A 20,640-nucleotide genomic window follows, 5' to 3' on the forward strand; every position below is an offset into this window, starting at 1 on the left:
TCATTTGCATGTTTCTGACTAATAGGAGTTTGCCTAACATCCAGTGCTCTTGGCGAACCTGCTGAGTCTTTGCACAGAGTGGCAAAGCTGCTTCAAATGGGTCGAACACGACCCAGTGGGTCACCTCAGCACCAGGCTCTGTTTTCCTACGACCCCACCCTTTGTGATGTACAAATGTACAAATGTGGGACAGTCTGTGCAAGTTCAAATACCAAGGTGTCCTACAGACACCTGTCACTCTAGAGACAACGCATACAATGAACAGCTTGAAGTTAAACTAAACCACAGAGAAGGTCTGCAGAGCCAGACTCAAAGACTCTGTTTGCTGGGCTGTTTCAGATTGAAGTGAATGGAGACTGCTGGTTGTCAGATCTGATCCTCAAAGACATGAGCGACTGGTTCACTTTTAACATGATTGTTACAGTTATCCCCCGGACACCTATTGATCAAACGACTTCAGCACACAAACAAATATGAAGTTTTTGTTTCTTAGCTGGAAAAAATTTAGACCTCAAGGGGTTAATTTTCAAAATAAAATGTCTTTCAAAGCTTTTACAGCATCATATTACTTTTAGTATTTTTTGCGGGGTTTTTCGCTTGCTTTTGTTTGCTTTTAGACAATGCTTTAAGGTATACAATCTTGTATTACTGAGATTCACTGGTGTTCAGCAGATCTGGACGGGATGAAGGGTGTAGAACCTTCTCACCTGAGCTTTTGTGAGCGCTCAGATACATAGAACTTTATTTGTCACAAGTACAATGAAAGCATCTCCTTATATCTGCTGAAGTCAAGTCAATGCTGCAGCTGCAGAGCTAATGAAATGGATCATCTCCGTGAAAGTCTGCTGTGCAGCAAAAATCTGCTTCCACGCTGCCAAAACAAGCCCCGAGTAATAAATAAAAATTTCTTACAATTTCTTGAAATGAACTTTAACGAATCTGCGAAAGAGAAATTGATCTTACTAAGAATTCTAATTTTAAGAAAAAACTTTCAGTGACTGAGGTTTTCTTAAACTAAGACTATATTGCTATTAAAAATGTTCATAAGATTATATTTTGCAAGACAGAAAATAAGAATTTTTTTCTAGAAGTAAGGGTTCTTTTTACTTCCTTAAGATTCAGTTTTGACAGTCCACTTGGGTCATGGCTAAACTAGGAACACACAGGGACACCTGCTGGTCATGAAGTAGATTGCAGGTTTTCTTTTTTCCATTAATTGTTCAAACTCTCACAGATTGTGAGGATTTGTGCCTCAGTTATAATGACAACTGGCCGTTTAATACATCTTTAAATGTTTGAGCGCCATCTTCTCTCAGTCTTTTCCCTGCAAGGTTCCTGCTTGTTCCCATAATGGGGATCTGGCCCCCCATCCAGTCCCTCCTGGTTCTGCTGGAGGTTTCTTCCCGTTAAAGGATGTTCTCCTCTCCACAGACACTTTTGCCCTCAGGTTAACAACAAACCCCCTTCCATGCCATCTGTTGGTCAACTTCATCCAATATGTTAATTTGAACCATTTGATGACATTCCTTACTTTTGCTTTATTTTTTCATTTCTGTGACAACTTTGTATGTGAATTACTGATGTCTAAACTCAGGGACTTTTATTTGGAAAAGCGTTTTTCTTTGTTTGTTTGTCAGGACAAAGCCCGCTATGAAGCTATATAGCACCCATGCAGAAACACACACCTTCATATGTTTTCAACTTTTATTACATTTTTGTTTCACAGTCACCAAGTCACAAGGGATTTAACGATTCGGATTTCTGCAGCCATCCCAGTGAAACAGACCAGAGAAGCCTACAGTTCTCCTGTTGTCAGACACTGGAGGCAGGTCACTGAATGGTCTGCACTTGGGTTTTCTGAGAGGAGGACACCACCTGCCCATCGATGATCTCCTCCACGATGGTCCTCACCCTCTTCTCAATGTGGTGCTTTGGCTCTGGGGAGGACAGAGGCCATGAGCAGAGCAGCAAAAACCTTCAGAGTGCGATGACTCAACTGTATTCTTACCTTCCACCTCCTCCGTCACTCTGCAAATGATCACATCTCTGTGGAACAGTGGGCGTCATGTTAAAAATGTGTTCCTGCTGCAGATTCAACTAAGGCCCCATTAAAGAAAGCGGATGTCAGCTTGTTGTCCCACCTCTTTTTCTCTTGGTGTTCTCCCTCCAGCAGCCTCCGGTACTCAGCGATCTCCGCCTCCAGCTTCATCCTGAGCTGCAGCAGCATGCTGTACTTCACCTGCATCTGCTGAAGCGAGACCTTCAGCTCCTGCAGCTGCATCTCCAGTGAGTAGATGGTCTCCTGCTGCTGACTCAGCGTAATGCTGCAAAAAGAATTTGCTTCCTCCAGGTTCTCACGCAGGAGCTGAACCTGCAGGACAGGTGGGAAGAAAATGACAGTCGTCCTGTCGCAGCTGAGCAGTCAACCAGTTCAGCTCACAGCACGGCGAGAAGCGGAGAAGTTACTGAAGTTGCTCACCTCAGCACAGACGGACTCCCGCTTTATCTCCAGACTCTGGTAGGTCCTCTTCAGTTCTGTCAGTTCGGTTTCAAATGTCTTCACTTCTGTTGTGCATGAAACAATCTCCTTCTGGAGACTTTCCATCTTTCCCAGAACAGAAACAAGTAAAACTGTCAGCGTTTGCTTTCTCATCTGTTTTCAAACTTCTGAGCTGTTGTTCTGGAGAACCTCACCTTGCAATGGTACCACGCCTCCAGCTCCAGCTTGTTCTTCTTCAGCACAGCTTCATAACTCACCCTGACCTTCTCCAGGACCTCGGTCAGATCCACTGAGTTTGCAGCATCCACCTCCACATTCACTGTGCTGGTTTGCCCCGCCTGCAGCTGATGCATCTCCTGAATACAAAATCAGGACAAGCTGCTGATTTCCATCCCAACGTCAGAATCTTTTCGGCTTTGAAGGGAATGGCTGCTCTCACCTCCGAGTGGTTCTTTTTCAGAGTCACTAATTCCTCCTGTAGGTTTTCTACGAATATCTCCAGGTCACTGATTCCGAGGGTCAGGCCGTCCCTGACCTTCCTGAGGCGGAACATGTCAGCGTCCACAGCTTTCTTCAGGCTGAGCTCCATTTCATACCTGCACAAAAGTTTCTGCCATCAATGCGATGAACTTTCAAGTTCGCTGTTGACACACGTTAGTTCAATACATCAAATGATGCGGAGAAGAGATGGAGAGGAAACTTACTTCATTCTGAAGTCTTCTGCAGCCAGTCTGTGATTGTCCACCTGGAGGGTGAGGCTTTGGTTTACTGAGCATCTCCTTGAGATCTGCATAGAAAGGAAAAATCAGAGGTGTTGAGTGTGCAGGTGTGGCTTCAACATCTGCACCTGGAAGGATCAGAAAACATTCAAAAGCTTTTCATGCTTCATTTAACAGCGAAAGGAAATGTCGAATGAAGAAATATTATCAGTTTATGGACTTCACTTATAATAAATTAATGAAAGATTATTTTACTATTTTAGGAAATCATGTATAAATTTCAAATATATTCTCTAAACCAATTTTTTCTCTATAATATGTTACTTGTTGGTTCTTGGGTCCCATTTTATTGGGATAATCAAACTGGTTAAAACATGACAGGATTTTGAGTTTTGCCTATAAAAGAGTCGATGGATCCATCATCTAGCGGCTTTACTGTGCGCGCTCCCGCTCGTGCGCGGCCACCTGACTTTACCTCCACACGCAGGTCGTTGATCGTCTCAAAGTATCTGCTGAAGTTGTGAGGAGCGACTGTTTTCTTCAGGCAGAGCTCCCGGATGTTCAGCTCCAGCTTCCTGTTTTCCTCCTCCAGAGAGCGCACCTGCGCACAAACACACCTGTGCTCGCACCTCAGCAGACACCTGGTCAAGATGGGCGAGTGGCCTGAACGCATCTCACCTTCTCCAGATAGCTGGACAGGCGCATGTTGAGGTTCTGCATGGTGAGCTTCTCGCTGCAGTGCGCGGGCGTGTCCGCGTGTCCTGACCCCCAAGAGCCGGCGCAGGTGGACAGGGAGACGCGCGTGCCACAGCCTCCCGCTCCGCCGTGCACGCTTGGAGCGCGCATCCATCCGCGTAAGGGGCTGGCGTGGAACATGCTGCTCTGTGGTGGGGGGTCAGGAGTCTGTGGACTGACCTGCTGGGGGGGGATGCCCGGCTGCTTTATAGTGGGACGACAGGTGGGTGTGAACTGGGAGGACAAAAGAATCCAAACCCCCTGTGGGGGAGATGAGAGGACCTTTCAGAAGGTTGGACCTTCCAGTTTGGCAGCTGGACGCTCCAGCAGGTCAGTCCAGCTGGAGCGTCCAGCATTCCAGCAGCTCCTCCTTTCCATGGAACCTCATGCAGATGACAGCGGGGTCTCATTGAAGGCGTCAGCTGCTCTCACAACTCAGATTGGTGCATTTTTGCCCCCTGAAAAACAGCTTTAACCTGTTCAGGCTGAACCCAAATCATTTTTCTTCTTTGTTGCACTGAGATTGACGCCCCTGGTCATTGTCTGACAAAGGTCATGGTTCTTAAAATTCTTTATTTTATCTTAGAAAGATAACTTTCCCCCCCCACAACAATCTCACATCTAAGCTCTTTGCAGTTCAAGCTGCAGGATTCTTACGCTAAAACCAACAGCTTCAACACTTTAACTCACTTTAGGTATCAATCAGCAATATACATTGAAGATCACTTTAAATGTTGAAATTCTAGGATGTGCGTTTCTACTACAATCCCATTGAATCAGCTCACAGTGCTATTATTAATCCTTTAAAACACAGTCAAAGGAACCAACATTTTTCTGTGACTAGATACAAGGAGACCGTGAGGAGGAACGACTAGCCACAAGGCCAAAAGAACCTAGGAACTTTATGTTTTCCTGGAAACAAGTAGGACTCCTGCAGACTGTGAGAACGTTTGTTTGGAAATCATGGACCTGTTGGTCCTCATGATAGGATGCAGCTTCATATGTTAAGAAATTACTTTGAAATTCGTTTGAGCAGCGAACAAGGAGGAGACCTCTGGCTGCAGGGACTAAAACATGTTTCCTCTCTCAGAAGTTCAGGAACAGCAGAACAATCTGGAGGAAATGCGTGAACTCTGACACAGACGCTGTCTGATATTAGAAAAAAGTCACCGTGTACTGAAAGGAGGCAGAAAGTTGATGTATGTGAGGGTCAGAAGTCTTCAAAAAATGACTCCTGTGTTTCTCACTGTAGAACTGGAGAACCAATGCCAGTGAGATACTCAAGGTCCAAGAACAACAAGCTGCTTTGTCTTAAGCAAATGTTGAGCTTTTGTTTTTGAGCTTTTTTTGAGCAAATAAAACTGGATCCGAAAGAAAGGCGGTACTGAGCAGACCAGCCTCAGATCCTGACTGAGGAGGTTTATGTGGAGACACAGAACCTTAAATCACTCAGCTTTTCTGTCTGACAAACCTTGTGAAGTTTTAAAGCAGTCTCCTCATATTCATTCAGAAAATCTAATTTTGATGAATGTTTTATTATGAAGAATCTTAGTTAAAAAGAGTTTATTTGAACTGAAGTTGAACTTTTCCAAATAAGAAGTTTATTTTGACAGAGCCATTAGTTTACTGTTAAAAATCATCTGGCCTCTTCTTGGCTATTCCTGCAGGCGTGTTAGTATACAAATTTGTTCTGTGTGTTTTGAACAGTAAAGTTTAAAAAATGCAGGCATGTTAGACCCTTTGTAAGAGTTCTGGGCCTAATCCATGGTCATTCACTATCATCATCATAGAGGCAATGCTGTAAGTTTTTCCAGTTACATTTAAGAATGTCAAGGAATTATAAAATGTGATTTTATTTTTAGATTGTTATAGTTTGGTGACATTTATTTTGATCTTTAAAGACATTCATACAATAAGATAAAGCTTTGATAACTGCACACTGAAACATGTTGCGAAGTTATGGACTGAATGTACCTTAACTTGTAATGTTTGTTGCAGTTTTCACAGAACATTATTGAAGAATTGTGGAGGTAAACTGTGATTCTTATGACGACTCTGTCTTCATTCAACATGGTTTAACTTGGTGTTTAATCAGCAGTTTGACACGCTGAACGAGAACATTACAAATCTGTTAAAGTACTTGAAATAACTTGGATTTCTTGTTTCTGACCTCAAAATGATCGACAAACTAATTCATTCTGGGAATGGTGTGAAATCTGGCATTACATCATCTCCTTCCTTTGGTTCTCTTCCTCTCTTTGGTTCATGGAAAGTCTGTGTGTGTTTACACTGAGGTGAACCGCACCAAAGTTCATCCACAAGAGAACAGAGACCCTCATTCTGCAGAGGATCAGAGTTTTTCTGTTTGGTCCAAACCAGAGTTCAGGTGAGCTTTCACACCTGTAGAACCAAGAGGACTATCAGAGGAAACCAACTCTGGACCAGACCAGGACCAGAGTGGATCAGACCTTCTGGTGTGAAAGTTTCCACTGATTTCACAAAAGGGAACTCATCTCTGATGCTCTCTGTGTTTTCAGTAAAGTCAAGCATAAAGGAGTTTCTTCCTTCGTAAAAAGCAGTAGCTGTGTTTTGCCTTTTTTAAAAGGGCAACATTTATCAACCCGGTTGAACACATCAGGCTCTAGGTGACCATAACCTGCAAGTCAGAGTAAAACGCTTTAAAGAGAACTTTCGCTTGTTCCTGCTGTGACACCATGCAGACTCTCAGCTGCTTTGGTCCATGCTGCCCTTTGAACCAGATACTCTTTTAAAGATGGTAGCATTCACAACCTGAAAGATGAAAGAAATGATCCAATTCAACAGGAAGGAGCAACACTGAACAGCACCGTGGCTCCCCTGAGGCACAGCCCTGTCTGCTCTTTGGTTGGTTGATCAGACCATAAACAGCCGGACCACCCAAAGGCTAAAGCATGGACAATGAGCTGAATGATTTTACGCTTCATAAAATCATGGTGTCTGAACAGCTTCTGAACAACAAGTCTATATCTTAACGTGGGAAAACTTGGGTTTGAGGTTTTGGTTGTTCAAAACCATGTGTGTATGGAGAGTGTGCTTTCCCAGTAGTTATAACACCCACTTTGTTCCACCTTAAAAAGAGGAACCACCTCCCCAGTCTGCCAATCCAGAGGTTCTGTCCCTGACTGCCACCCAACGTTGCAGAGATTGTCAGCCAAGACAGTCCAACAGCATCCAGACACTTGAGGTACTTGAGGTGGACTTGATCCATCCCTGGTATCTTTCCACAGAGGAGCTCTTCATTTTCCGCGTTGACTTTAGCACAGGTGATGCACAGCCCCACTCCAGAGTCTCCATGCTCTGCTTCCTCAACAGGAAGCATGTCAGCAGGGTTGAGGAGCTCTTCAGCTTGACTGTCTCCCTTATCTCCAGTGTCCACACCAGGTTTGGGAATTGCCACCACGACAGGCACCAGAGACCTTATACAACCACAGTCCAACCAGCAGAAGAGAGAATAGAGGTGGAGAACATGGTCAACTCTGCCTCAATGTCCCCAGCCTCCCACAGTACCTGTTTGAAGGTCTCCCGCATGAGGGAGGCTCAGCCAGACATTCTCACTAAACCCTCACAGTACTTTTGGGTCTGTTAAGTCTTTCTGGCCTCCTCCCGCAGCAGTAGATCCAACTCACCACCAGGTAGTCATCTGTGAACGGGTCTGCCTCTCTCCAAGACAAAGACACACGATTGAAGGTTACCTGAAACGACCACAAAGAGACCGTTACTGTTTACTGAAATCATGAATGAATGTTTTCTGAAGATCATCAATCATTTCTAGGCACTGGATTTTGTTACTTGAAGAGAATCTATCTGATCATAACCGTATTTAAAAACACTGTTAAACTATCAAATTAATGAACTCAGTAGGGGTGGGATTATATAAACTTGCTTCTTCCCACTCCTTTTCAAGCAATAAATCAAACTCTACTTATACCTCAGTTAATGATCACTGTATTTAATTAAGCAAATGTGATTTAAATGACATTTTTGTTTTGTTTTCTGTCTTTTTAATCTATGCATTTCATCATTTCTGCAATGAGTTTGATAAATATGTGTAAATTCTTTATTACTTTGACTACAATGCTTGAAATAAATCAATTAAATCAAATCAAATCAAAGTGAATCATCGACCTGTTGCCTAGGGTGTGCCAGTTACACGTGCACTGATGGACACCTTTGTGTTCAAACATGATTTGTTTTATGGACAAACCAAAATGAGCATAGAAGTCCGACAACAAAACATTGCTCAGGTTCAGATGAGTGAGACCACTCCTTACAATCATGCCCCTCCTGGTACCACTGTGGAAACTTAAGTCTCCCAGGAGGACAATGAAGCCCCCCATTGGGGCACTTTCCAACACCCCCTCTAAGAGACATCAGAAGGCCAGGTAACTTAACTGCTGTTTGGGCTGTAGGCTGAAACCACAGTAAGGGACCTGTCCCCCACCGAAGGTGCAGGAATTTGACCCTTTCATCCACTGGCATGAACTCAAACACTTGGGGGGCTAAGCTGGAGTCTCATGGCTCTGCCCACACCAGCCCGCTGCCTCTCACTATGTGCAGTTCCAAAACGGAAGAAAGTCCAACTCTTCTTGAGGAACTGAGTTTCAGAGCCCAGGAAGTGCATGGAGGTGAGCCCGACTATATCTAGCTGGTACCTCTTGACCAGCTAGACAAGCTCCAAGTCTCAAAAGGTAGATTCCATAAGCTGAGGTTGGGCTGCTGAGGCACCTGCCTTCAGAAGCCATCCAAGGAGAAATCCTGCAGGAGATGGACCCACAGGGTGTTTTGACTCTTTTTAATGGGTTAGTTCTTAGTAACTTTACTTTGTGCAGTATTTTGGTAAGGGTTAGTGTATAAACGCGTTAATAAAGGCTGACTGGATGAAGGAGTGTCAATTTTACAAATCCGTCACAGATTTTTGTGTTGGTATTTTAATGTGATGTTCATTTGTTGTTTTTAATGCTTTCATGTAACCCTAAGTAGCAGGCTGTTGGTTTGAGCTGCATGTCTGTCCCAATGTGTGGTCTCTAACATCTGTGGATAAACAAATGCAAAAGCGCACAATGATGAAGTTGGTCTTTGGTTCACAGCTGACATTTGTGCGGAAATGTAAAAGGATAAGCTGTGTATCACTTCAAATCTGGTGCACACGAAAAGCTGCTGCAGGGAAACCGCATGAAACAGTCCAGAGAGAACAAAGAATCAATGACACAGTCACTTCTGTGTGAAAATGAAACCTTTTCTCTGTAAAAACTACTTTGCTTATGATCTTTAAAAGATTAAATCATAATTTTCTTTGGTTTAGAATTTGAGTTAGCTTTTAAACACTTCTAAAAATCCTAGCATTGAAGACATACTTCAAAGTAATATTACTCAAGTACAAAGAAAAAGTGTCCATCCAAATAATTGCTAAAAAAACAAGTAAACTGTGCTGAAAAACTATCATGGACCTGTAAAGCATTTGTAAAGTGTAAAACATAGATTAAGACAAATGCAGAAAAATAATTCATAAACTCATAAACTTGTTAAAACACAACAAATTTTTCATTAAGGTAGAAGTTGCTTGTTTACAGATACAATAGACTACATTTAATCTCTTTTAGAAGATAGAACTCCGTCTTTTATTTTAGAGATAAACAAAAGTGAGCCCCCCCCCCGGCCACACTTCAGATAAGCATCCCTCAGAAAAAGTCACAAATGTTGCACAAAAAGCAATCAGAAACAAAAAAAACCTTTAGCTAAATATGGGTGTTTGATCATAGATCTACTCCAAAAACAATCGACTGCACTACAACTACTTTTAGAAGAGTTTTTTTAGCGATATTGATCTAAGTAAATGTGACTGAGTGATAGTAACTCAATGCTGCTCGCCCATTGGTCAGGTTCCTGTGAGAACAGAATGTGATTCAAAGAGTCTGAGATCTAATCTGAGCATTCACCTGTGAGAAATGCTCTGCAGCCGCCCTCAGAAAGCATATGTGTGTGTCTGGGGGGGGGGTAACAGGTAGAACAGGAACACTCCCTCCATTATGTGCACTGCTTTCAGACTAAAGTATGGGCGTGTCTCCAAATTGCACGCTTGTCAAACATTTGCTTTTATCTCTTTGACGTCCTACGATTAGACGGGAAATCTTCACAGGTTTGAGCTTCTGTTCATCTGCAGACACCAAGACTCTTCTGCTGTCAAAGACCTGCAGCCTTCATGGTTTTTACAGCAACATGTCATCCCTGTTCATTTCAAGCTTTATTTAAAAAAAAGAGCAAAAAAATCAGAACAGAAGTAAGAATGAGGCAGTTTCATTTCAAGAGCTGCTGAAAGTTAAGGGGAAAAAACAGAAAAAGGAGAAGGAAGAGGAGATCTGTGATGAAGAGGGTGAAGCAAGGAAAAAACAAGGAGAAAGCAACAAAAACAAAAGCAGGTTTTCATATGCGAGAACAAATCTACACGAAGCCAACCACACTATAAGATCACGAAAATTCAAAATCTGAATCCATAAAATTAACAAAAAAAAAGAAAAATAGCAAAAAGAAGGGTGGCGTTTCAAAAAAAATGTTACATTTAAAAAATGAAAAATTGTTTCCTTGTAAAGTACAAAAAATAATCTTCATAAGAATGAAGTAGAAAAGTCTGATTTAGCTATTATTAAGTTTCAATTTAACCCTTGTGCTATCCTAGGCACGTTAACATTGGGAGTTGGGTCATCTAGACCCACTAGACAGTGCTCTGAACCTTTTTTCTTCAATGATTTGTGATCTTCACTGGTGTCCAAGGATTACATGAAATCTTTCCACCTTTATCCACCTTTGTCATGGTAGGGAGAACACGTCAATGTAAGGGTGGGGCCATCTAAGATAGCACAAGGGTTACAGTCCTATTAGCTGTCACACACATTTGACCCATCCCCTGAGGAAGCGGTGAGCTGCAGACATATTGGGACCCATTTGGTAGTTCAAAGCCCCCCACACCCACCCCCCATTCCAAACCTTAATGCTGAGTGTCAAGCAGGGAGGCATTGAATCCCATTTTTAGTCTTTGGTACGACTCGAGCGTGGTTTTGAGCTCACAACCTTCTAGTCTCAGGCCGGACACTCTACCACAAGGCCACTGAGCAAGCCTGTATTTCATTCATGTATTCAGTCATGCAGGTGATGTCTGAACTTTTTCATATGTAAGAATGAAGTAATGAATCAGTCAACAATCAAAATCTTAGTAGAAATGTTTCCTCTGATTTAATGCTGGTTACTGAAATCCTGCAAACTGCTTATGTTCAATGTAACAGTTGTGTGTGCTAAAGTTCTGAAGAACTTCATGTTCTGTTTTTTTCTGTTGCATCAGAAACATCCGAGCCAGTCAGCGGAAGCTCAAGAAAATCAGTACTGCGTGTAAATTACTGTCCAATATTGAACTAAAAGGGCTGAAAGGCGTCATCTGGAAAGTACCATTCACGCTGGGAGAGGAGGAGGAGGAGGAGGAGGAGGTGGTGAACCGCTTCAGCTCACACAGACTCACACAGGAACATCACACCTGATTGTTAAAGTCCAAGTCAATCCAGATCTTTCCAATGAACATCAATGCCAAAAACAAGCAGATCTGACGGTTGAACCACAGACAGAACACAACAGACACAACACTTCTCAGAGAATTGTCTTGTTTTCTTCTTAAGCAGATGTTTTCATAAACCTGACCTGAAGGATATTTTATTGAAGGTGTTTCTCTTTACCCTCCAGCTCTCATCACCTCCTCTGTGTTGGAAAATTGGATTTCTTTTGTAAACACATCGAGTAGTTTTACGGTTGCTGCAGCAAAAAGTAGATTTATAGGCTTTTCTGCACTTACAACTGTAGTGTTTACTTTGCACACTTCCTTTCCCAGCATGCATCTCCAGATCAATCCGATACTCTGTTATCAGTCAGGCAGAGCTTTAAAAGCCGTCCGCTCTGGAGCAGCAGACCATCATCTTCTCTCTGCGGTTAGGCAGCCATGTCAGGGAAAACTGCTCTTCTCTTTGCCCTCCTGGTGGTTCTGCTGGTCTCCAGCTCGGCCTCCCCGGCTAAGGCAGAGGGGGGGACCGGGGCCCTGGCTCACAAAGGGGCGGAGCCAACCGGCAGGATGAGGGCAGCCACCCGAGAGCGGAGGCGGGCGCACCTGACAGAGGATGAACGGGAAATGATGACCAAGCAGATCGTGCAGGCCCTGTCAGGTACGTGCAGCAGGTCTGAGCTTCTCTGTCAGATTCATCAGTTTCCTTCAAAAACCAGTTCTGATGGTTGAAAAAATCTAGCAGAACTGGTGTCTCAAAAGAGAGAAAAATGGACCTTCATGGGTCATTCTTTCAAAACTGAACCTTGAGCAGAGATAGACATAAGGGGGAAGGAGTGTTTGGGAACCCATCTGCTGAGTTCTGGAGCGCTGTTGTCTGTGTGGTTCATGTAGGACTGGTCTGTTCGCAGAGGTGATGAACTCTGACTGCATGTCGGATCGGGACTACCGGGGCTGGCTGGACTTTGGGAGGAGGGACGCAGAATGAGGCCAACGGCGACGACCTTGTGGGTCCATTTTTGATCGGACTGTACAGAAACTGAATGCTTGCAGCCTTTCAGAATAAAAGTTTGACAGCAGTCTGGACTCTGTGTGCTGACTGAGAGAAGACTCACACTCTGAGCTGCACTGAAGAGCTTTATTCACAGGTGCTACAGTTTACACTCACAGCTCTCAGACTACAGCAGAGGTGTGTGTGGGGGGGTGGGGGCTGGAGTCGGTTTCCCTTTAAATCCAAAGTATCCTATGCCTTTTTCCTACAGCCGAGTGTTCGGAAAGACGGCATGACGTCTAAAAACTGTTTTCAAACAGAACACCGCAGACAAATGACATGCGATTTCAAACACAGACGCAGGTTTGCACGCAGTCTTCTGCCGGCCGCAGAGCAGAGGACTGCTTTAGGTTTTTTTTTTTGGTAGGGGTGGGGGTCATTTCCCTGTGACCCAAGCCAGTTTAAGTGCACGTGGAGGGGACTCACCCAAGTTTTGGGCTCCCAGGAACCAAAAGGATGGTCGTCTGGCTCTGAAAACTAAAAGCAACAAGAGTCTCGACTTTTTTAAAAAGCAGCAATGTGAAAACGGTAAAAGCACGTCCACAACACAAAGTATTAAAGGATGATCGGGGGGGTATGTCCAGAGAAGCACGATCATCAGCACTCCTGTGGGGCTCTGACACAGAGTGACTGTGGGGGTCCTGCAGGTCACTGAGGTGAATCGGGAGGGTTACACTTTGGGAGGATGCTGCTCCCTCCCTCCTCCCCATCGATTCATCATCCCCCACGCTGCCACTCTGTGCAGCCCAAGGTTCTGGAGCTTCTCCACCAAGTTCAGGCTAAAAGAGTTCCCTCCCCCCTTGTCCTCCACGGTGGGCCGTGCGGCCCGCGGTTCGTGGCGCCGGTCGCTGAGTGGATTCGGGGAGGCTGAGATGCCACGCTGCTTCAAAAGCTCCAGGAGTCCCAGGGGGGGGGCAGCCGGCAGGTAAGAGGAGCTCACGTGTTCACGGTTCCAAAGAGACGGCAGGCTGAGAGAGCGAAGCCTGAAACACAAATCAGTGATGAAAAAGTGGACAAAAAAACAACAAACATGGAAACTTAGTAAGAAACATTAAAGACCAAAAAAAAACATGCATCATTGTTTCAGTATAAAACATACATCGCAAAAATAAAAAATACGTGACAGAGTAAAAAAACAAAATACAGAAACAGAAATAATACATATTTTACTTAAAGAATAAAAAATTGGATTCCTCCATGAGAACAAATATTTTACAATTAATAAACAGGGAGTCGCTTCCTTAAAACTTTGGAAAAATAATGAATACAAATAATAGTAAAGAAGTCCGTCACAACACAGGAGATCAGGGAGGAAACTGATGAACATGAAGCAACATCCAGATCCAAAGTGAGCAGGATGAAGGGTTCTGCAGGAAGCCTCCTGGTGACCCGTTTGAGAACCCGTCAGTCTATGGCAGAGAAACATCACCCGTTCTTCAGGTACAGGTTGGGACTGAAAATTCTCTGCCTCTCGTGCAGCATCGCCTTGAGATGTTTGAGATGCATGCAACAGAGATTCACAACGTTCCCATCAACATGGAATCTTAAAGTCCCTCTCTGCCACACACCTAGGTGTACTCCGCATTTGACCCTGGGGGAGCGGTGAGCTGCAGACACAGCCGCCGGGGTGTGTCTGATTGGGGGGTTAATCCACCATTTGGTGGATTAACCCCCCAATCCAACCCCTTAATGCTGAGTATCAAGCAGGGAGCCACTGGGTCCTATTTTTAGAGTCTTTGGTATGACACGGCCTGGATTTGAACACCCAACCTGCCAGTCACAGAGCGGACGCTCTACCACAAGGCCACTGAGCCGGTTTAGATGTTAATGGGGCAAATAATCTGTCAAGAAGGAAAGTATTTACTACACAGATGTGGTGGAAAACAGTTGATAAAGGACTAGCAGATCTACCATTCTGCTTATTAGGCGTTTAAAAAACAGCTGCATGTCTGTCAAAATTGGTTGATATTAAAGAGGGTAACGAAACAAAAAGAGCTGAGCTAAACACTCGGAGCTAAAGTAGGCTTACTGGCAGCCGACTGTTTCGGCAGTAAGAATCCGTATAGGATCAGAACAGCCAAATTTTTTCTTTTCTTCCTTTCTTTTCGGTGGACGAGCCTACTTTAGCTAATTAGCTTCTGAATTTGTTTTTTTCCATATATTTTCGTAACCCACGATATTCTTTTTGGGGTTATAGTGCTGCCAAAGCCTGTCCCAGCTACTGTTGGGCTAAGCTAAGATACATCGGCCTGCCCCGCCTGTCCCGGGAATAAACTGTCCCCGCCCCTCACTTCAATCCCCGCCCCCCGCTTCAGATTGCAGCAGCAGATTTTCTTAGAAATCTTGATATAAAGTGAAGAAAAACACGACTAAAATCCTTCAAGGAGACATGCGGCTCTTACCGGGTGGAGAAGGAGGGAATGAGGGGGGAGCGTTTGTGGGCAGCTATGGCATGAGGGGGGAGGTTCTGAGGAAGACCCAATGGAGAGACTGTGAGGATGATGAAGGGAGAGACAGAAGGATGAGGATGGGCTCTAAAAAGGTCAAAGTCATGGTTGATCTGCAGAACATGAAGCCCCTGAACGGGGGGCATCTGCATGCACGGACAGCTGACCCACCCGCAGCATGCGCTCCGTCCAGCTCCGGTTCGTCCTCCTCCAGGTCATTCAGGCTGTACACGTGCTGGACGTCCACCTCAAGCTCCTTGAAGTCTTTAGTCAGGACACCCGGCCGCGGGTGCAGGATGCCCCCCAGGTTTGGTTTAGCCAGCTGCTGCCAGTGGTGTAGAGTCACCGAGCCTGATGATGGAGGAGAGGACTGTGTGTTCACTGCTGCTGAAGGTTCACGGAGAGAGGGCACGACCTTTCATCTGCAAACACGCACACACACAAACAAACACACACACACAAACACACCCCTTACCTTCCAGTGGTTTAACAATCTGCAGTCGGTCGGGCAAGTAGGACCTGGATCCTCCAGAGGAGCCGCAGGAGTGCTGAGAGCTGCCGTTGGAGTAGTTGGTGCCTGTGGAGGCTGCTGGACTTGAGGCCAGGCTGTCGTTGGGGGTAAGGAAGCCGCTGGAGCCGTCCCCTCCCCCACAGTCTGCCGCCAGGGCGTGCAGCTTCCGCTCCCGCTCCACGTCGAAGAAAGGCCGGTCGGACGCGTGGTTCTGCTGGCGGGCAGAAAGGCTGCGCAGCGCCGCCTCCAGGTCCTGACCTCCCGGGGTGCCTGGCTGACCCAAACGCTTTGGCCCACTAGCACTAAGGCAGAGAGGATGCTGGTTTCAGATCCACGATAAGGCCTCAGACAAACCTCCAGGAAGAAGTGACCGTGGGCTCACCTGCTGTCCTCCTTAGCAGCCTGAGCAGAGCCGGCCTTGTCCTCCAGTGTGGGGCTGACGTTGTCTGAGCCGTAGTAGCTGGTTCTGGGGGTGCTGGTGCGGCTGCAGGAGGCAGACGGGGGGCTGGAGCCCGGCAGAAACGGCGAGTGGCACCGAGACCGAGCCCTACCGGCCTTGTTGGCCATCTTTACCGTTTCAAAGACACGCCACGGGTGGTTCCTGCCAGAGGAATAACAGGTTCAGGTTCTCTCTGCTCCAAGGAATCAACCCTTTGGACAAAAACACCTGAAGTTTTCAACTGTGATCTAACTGCTGCTGATCAAACAACCGCATCTTCACAGAGCCAGCATGAAGAGCAGAAGCAGAGAAGCAAGTCAGTTAGGACCTTAAAGCGCCTTCAAGCCAAGTTCTCCTCTAGGAATGGCAGTTATGGGTTAAAACCTGGGACTTAAAAATAAACAAATAAACAAAAAGCCTAAATCTGGTAGATCTGGAGGAAATCTGTTCCATTATCATTCTTTGTTTCACAATAAACGAGCAGATTCCATAAACTTCAAAAGTTGAACGTTTTTTTTCATTTTGCTTTTCCAGAGGAAGCCACAAGGAGGCGCTCCTGCCCCTGGATGCTGTCCGGCTGCAGACCTGAGGTGGGGCTGCACTGCGAAAAGCTCTTCACTCAGTCAGACTAAAGGCTGGGGGGGGGGTTGCAGGTGCTGCAGGGAGAGCTCCAAACTGAGAGACTTCCAGAACAGATTATTTTTTTGACAAAGATCCAGAGTTTGGAGAGAGATGTGGCAGCCATTCAAAGGGAAAAACACTTCAGGACAGAGAAGAAGAACAGGCTTTAAGATGGGATTCGTCATCCTAGAGTCAAAGTCACAAAGCAGGGAAGGAAAGAAGAAAATCTCCAACAAGAACTGCAGAAAAAATTTAAGCTGCAGGAAGGAGCGTTAAGGAGAAAGGAAAAGAGGATTCACAGCCTCAAGAAGAAGCTGTTTGCTCTCAGAAAGGATCATCAGCAGATGAGTAAAACCAGGGGGAATCTAGACAGCGAGAGACAGTGGAAGCAGGAATATGAAGCCCTGGAGCTGGAGCTCAGAGAGGAGAAGGCTGAAAGGAAGGTATCAGGTGTGTTATTTTCATTCCAGGAGCTTCAGCACAAAGGAAGGTATCTGTGTCGTCTCCTCCTGTCAGAACATCTGGACGTTTATCTTCTCTCATCTTCAGTGAGACCACAGATGAGAGCTAAACCTCCGCAGAATCCCTCTTCACACCAACACAATCCAGATTACTAATAACTTCAAAAGTAATTCCCTAAATTATAATGAAACTGTTTCTTAGATTACCAGTAGTAAAATGGATTTAAGGTTTCCTCGATGAGAATCGATATTTTAAGAATCAAAATGCTGCATAAACTTTTCTTTGGGTCCCACAGCAGATTTGTTGCATCTTTTTACTATTGCAAGTAAAGCAAAGGTCCCTCAATCGCATGATCATTTTTTCCTGAGAGATCGTTTTTCTGCATTACCGTTTTCTTTCTTTTTTTTTGATGGGAGGTGAAGAGGGAGGAGGGGGCTAGCTCAATGACTGGTTGATTTTTGGTCTGAAGACAAAAAGAAAACGTCCAGAATCAGGGAAGATGCTTTAGGCGAGGTGTAACGTCTGGGTTCTTCATCAGGTTAAAGGGTCTGAAGCTGGTGGTTCTGCCTCTTCTTCCTCAGGGGACAGAGGAACTCATCAGTGTTCTGGAGGCACTTCCTAAGAAACCTTCTAAAAGCATTTCTGTGTTTGGCTTTTCTTCAATTTAATTGTTTACTATTTTTATTCACAATTTCCACATGTAACTTCTCTCATGAGACATTTGTTTCCTCTTTGATTTTACATCATTTGTGGAAGGAATGTGAAACCTGGACGGTTTTGGAAAGCTGTTTGTCTTCTTAGTGCCGCCCCCCCACAACTGAAGCTTGTTTTTATCACAGGTGAAGCGTCGTCTTCCATCGTCATCCAAAGAGTGACCTTAAAGAGAAGCAAACCTTACAGCTCTTCTGCCTCAGAGTTGCTGTTGTTGCTTTCCTCCTGTCTTTTTTTTTTTTTTTTTTGGGGGGGGGGCTTGTTTGCACCAAAGCTTGTCAGATTTAGCCTCACCTGTACTCTGAAGGGACGGGGGTGTCCAGGCCTTTGCGGAAGGTGCCCTCTATCTCTGCTGCCAAAGAGTCCATGGGGAGGACAGAGGCCAGCGCCGTGTACCGCTGCACCGTGCTGTTGGGCAGACTCTTGTTTCGCAGGTTCTTAATGTCCTCTCGTGCCTCGTGGAGCATGTCCTCACACTCTGAGTATTTGTCCTGCAAGTCCTTGAGCTGCAGGCAGGGGGAGACAAACACTTGAGTTCAGAGCAAAGTCTAATGACCAGACAAAATGAAAGAAACACAGTTTAAAACTCTGATTTGTTCCATGTCTCCAAACAGAGATATCCTCTATCAGTCTGCAGGATTCCTGCTGTTCTTAAGAGTTTTTTTTAACTAAAATTCAACCATCTTTGTGTCTCCAGTGCAATCATTCAACTTCATTAGAATAATTTGAAAATAGTTGGATTATAACAATTGAAATTGAATTCATTTTTACAAGATTAGGATGTTTTTCGTTCATTCTTTGTCTGAGAGCGTTTAGATAAATGTTGCTGTTTAGAACCAAACAGAACCCTCACCTCTGACCGCAGTTTGGCCTGGCCCTCTCTGCAGATGCTCAGCTGTTGGCTCAGATCTTCATTCTCATGGGAAAGCTGCAGGGAAAATGCAAGAATCCATTGTTTCAGGAATTTACCTCACGCAACCCTTAAAAAAAATGAAAAGCATAAGAGCAGAAGCTTTAAATGAATGTGTGGGAGATGCGACCACAGACGTTCACACTCTGTCCATCCCAAAGCAAATACCCCGTCTCTCTGATATGCTGTTGGACCTTTGATGACAGCATACGTTCATCATTGCATGGTCTCTAAAAACGTTGCAACATCATGTTTAGTCCACAGCTGCATTCCTTCATCGGAACATCTTGAAGACTCAGCAGTCCCGATCTCCTGGTCCCACCTCCTTCTTTGGGCTTATAACGTTGCTGAACTGATACCTCACCAGCTGCAGCGCCTGCAGATCGTAGCTCTGGCCCCGAAACAGGGTTGTATGGAAAAAACTCGGCATGATGGGGGCAACGCCTGTCTTCTAATCCTGATGGATCACTTCAGATAAACATTTCTGACGTGATATGACGTTTCTCAGCGGATTGTCTTCACTGAACCTGTTCTCCAGGCTGCACAGCTGATCAGACTCCTCACCCTCAAAAATGACCTTCTGTCACTGTGAACCACATATTCACTGATCTTTTCAAAGAAGATCATTTCTCAGCATCCCTGCAGCTTTTACAGATGACTCGGTTAAGTTTCAGCCTGGTGAAATGTTCTCTCTGCTTGCTGCTGTTAATCTGAACCTTCTGACATGTTCATCTGCTCAGGAACGGAGAAGCTGAACCAGCTACGGTTAGAAACAAGGTAGCAGCTCGCGTCTATTCCTCCATCTTTCTACATAAAGTGACTTTTGGGGATGTCAATTTTTATTTTTATTTAATTCTAAGTCTTTTTTTTCCCTCTGCTGTCAGTTGCTATGGTGACAAACAAATTTCCCACGTGTGGGATCAATAAAGTATTTCTGATTCTGATTCTGATTCTGATCTGAGAATTTCAACAAAAGGATGATGATGTAAGAGTGTCAGAGCCCCCCTACCCCCTCACCCCTTTGCAGCGGGCCTGCAGGTCAACCATCTGAGCGAGCAGAGAGCTGATCTCCTCCTGCTGCCGCAGAGAGTCCTCCACCTTTCGAGCCAGCTCCTCTGAGAGATCCACCACCTGCTTGTTGGCAGACGCTGGAATGCACAAGTCCCATAAATACGTCGCGCTGCGTTCAGGTTCAGTCTCACACAAAAATGTCTGCACTTACAGAGCTCCTCCACGCACACCATCATCAGCTCCTGCTCCTGCTCCTCGTAGCTCGTGGTTTCAGTGCAGAGCTCGTTGGCCTGCAGGAACATCAAGGTCAGCCCTCAAACAAAAACTCCAACACTGCAATGAAAAAGGCTTCTACAAAGAAAGCACCTCCTCTCTGAGCTTGTGGTTCTCCTCCTCCAGAGTCTTGAGTTTCTTCTGCAGGAAGTCGTAGTGGATGAAGCTGCTTAGAGATCCACTCGATTCGTTCCTTTTGATTCTGCATCAAAGACACAAATCAAACAGTAAATGAACAGAATTCTTACATTTAATAGCACTGATTAAACTTTTTAATTGATACATGTAGAGTATACTTGGCTTAGGGGTTTAAGTTAAAGGGAATAGAAATAAATCATCATCTGTGATACCACAGACAGCTGAATCTGCTCCAGTTTGATTAAACAGCAAAAGAAACTTAGCAGCTGAAATAAATACAAAAAAACAGTAAGTTTCTAACAAAATGAAGAATAAACTTCAGAAGCGACACAGCCAAACAGACTGGAGGAAATTAAAGCTGCCAAGTCAAATAATAGAATCTAAAAGTAGCCCCGGGTGGTTGGAAAATATATTAAAATGCTAAAAAGATGCCACAAGACATGATAACTACGCCTGAAAAATGGAGAATTTTCTGAATAAATATTTGAAAAAGAATAAAATAACTCAAAAAGCAAAAAAGACATTTCTGACAAGGC

At 44.8% G+C, this 20,640-nt stretch overlaps 3 protein-coding genes across 6 annotated transcripts in view; 1 reads left to right on the top strand and 2 right to left on the bottom strand.

Moving 5' to 3' along the window:
• Positions 1-1,690: 1,690 nt before the first annotated feature.
• Positions 1,691-4,132, bottom strand: LOC144990485 (keratin, type I cytoskeletal 19-like). Its single transcript, XM_078943975.1, has 9 exons — positions 3,898-4,132; positions 3,695-3,820; positions 3,205-3,287; positions 2,940-3,096; positions 2,695-2,856; positions 2,480-2,605; positions 2,142-2,371; positions 2,009-2,046; positions 1,691-1,937 (listed from the first exon to the last, which is right to left on the bottom strand). Exons 1-9 carry the CDS (start codon positions 4,093-4,095, stop codon positions 1,831-1,833), a joined length of 1,227 nt encoding a protein of 408 aa, XP_078800101.1. The 5' UTR covers positions 4,096-4,132; the 3' UTR covers positions 1,691-1,830.
• A 7,805-nt stretch (positions 4,133-11,937) lies between these two features.
• Positions 11,938-12,609, top strand: LOC105354756 (uncharacterized). Its single transcript, XM_011479356.4, has 2 exons — positions 11,938-12,191; positions 12,442-12,609. The coding sequence occupies exons 1-2, from the start codon at positions 11,972-11,974 to the stop codon at positions 12,516-12,518; spliced, it is 297 nt and encodes a 98-aa protein (XP_011477658.3). The 5' UTR covers positions 11,938-11,971; the 3' UTR covers positions 12,519-12,609.
• A 45-nt stretch (positions 12,610-12,654) lies between these two features.
• hap1 (huntingtin associated protein 1) overlaps positions 12,655-20,640 on the bottom strand; it is a 32,273-nt gene continuing 24,287 nt past the window's right edge. For 3 of the 4 annotated variants that reach the window (XM_023954820.2, XM_078943973.1, XM_078943972.1), the window contains 10 exons: positions 20,060-20,168; positions 19,905-19,983; positions 19,700-19,830; positions 18,626-18,700; positions 18,067-18,278; positions 15,922-16,140; positions 15,504-15,841; positions 15,200-15,379; positions 14,984-15,071; positions 12,655-13,564 (listed from right to left, as the gene is read on the bottom strand). In XM_023954820.2, coding sequence (XP_023810588.2) covers positions 13,252-13,564; positions 14,984-15,071; positions 15,200-15,379; positions 15,504-15,841; positions 15,922-16,140; positions 18,067-18,278; positions 18,626-18,700; positions 19,700-19,830; positions 19,905-19,983; positions 20,060-20,168 — 1,744 coding nt within the window. In that variant the 3' untranslated portion in view covers positions 12,655-13,251. The remainder of the gene's footprint in view (positions 13,565-14,983; positions 15,072-15,199; positions 15,380-15,503; positions 15,842-15,921; positions 16,141-18,066; positions 18,279-18,625; positions 18,701-19,699; positions 19,831-19,904; positions 19,984-20,059; positions 20,169-20,640) is intronic. The other variant, XM_078943974.1, reaches the window with a different exon arrangement.

The sequence above is a fragment of the Oryzias latipes genome (genome assembly GCF_053564925.1).
Source record: "Oryzias latipes strain Hd-rR chromosome 1 unlocalized genomic scaffold, Olatipes_Hd-rR_3.1 chr1_Y_2".
NCBI classification, from domain to species: domain Eukaryota; kingdom Metazoa; phylum Chordata; class Actinopteri; order Beloniformes; family Adrianichthyidae; genus Oryzias; species Oryzias latipes.

Bases quoted from the DNA above. Each gene is read 5' to 3' on its own strand.
- LOC144990485 (XM_078943975.1), bottom strand. From the start codon at position 4,095: ATGTTCCACGCCAGCCCCTTACGCGGATGGATGCGCGCTCCAAGCGTG. The intron at 3,821-3,897 runs GTGAGATGCGTT...GTTTGTGCGCAG, and splicing joins TGTCCAGCTATCTGGAGAAG to GTGCGCTCTCTGGAGGAGGA. The intron at 3,288-3,694 runs GTAAAGTCAGGT...CTTTCTATGCAG, and splicing joins TCAACGACCTGCGTGTGGAG to ATCTCAAGGAGATGCTCAGT.
- LOC105354756 (XM_011479356.4), top strand. From the start codon at position 11,972: ATGTCAGGGAAAACTGCTCTTCTCTTTGCCCTCCTGGTGGTTCTGCTG. The intron at 12,192-12,441 runs GTACGTGCAGCA...GTCTGTTCGCAG, and splicing joins GATCGTGCAGGCCCTGTCAG to AGGTGATGAACTCTGACTGC.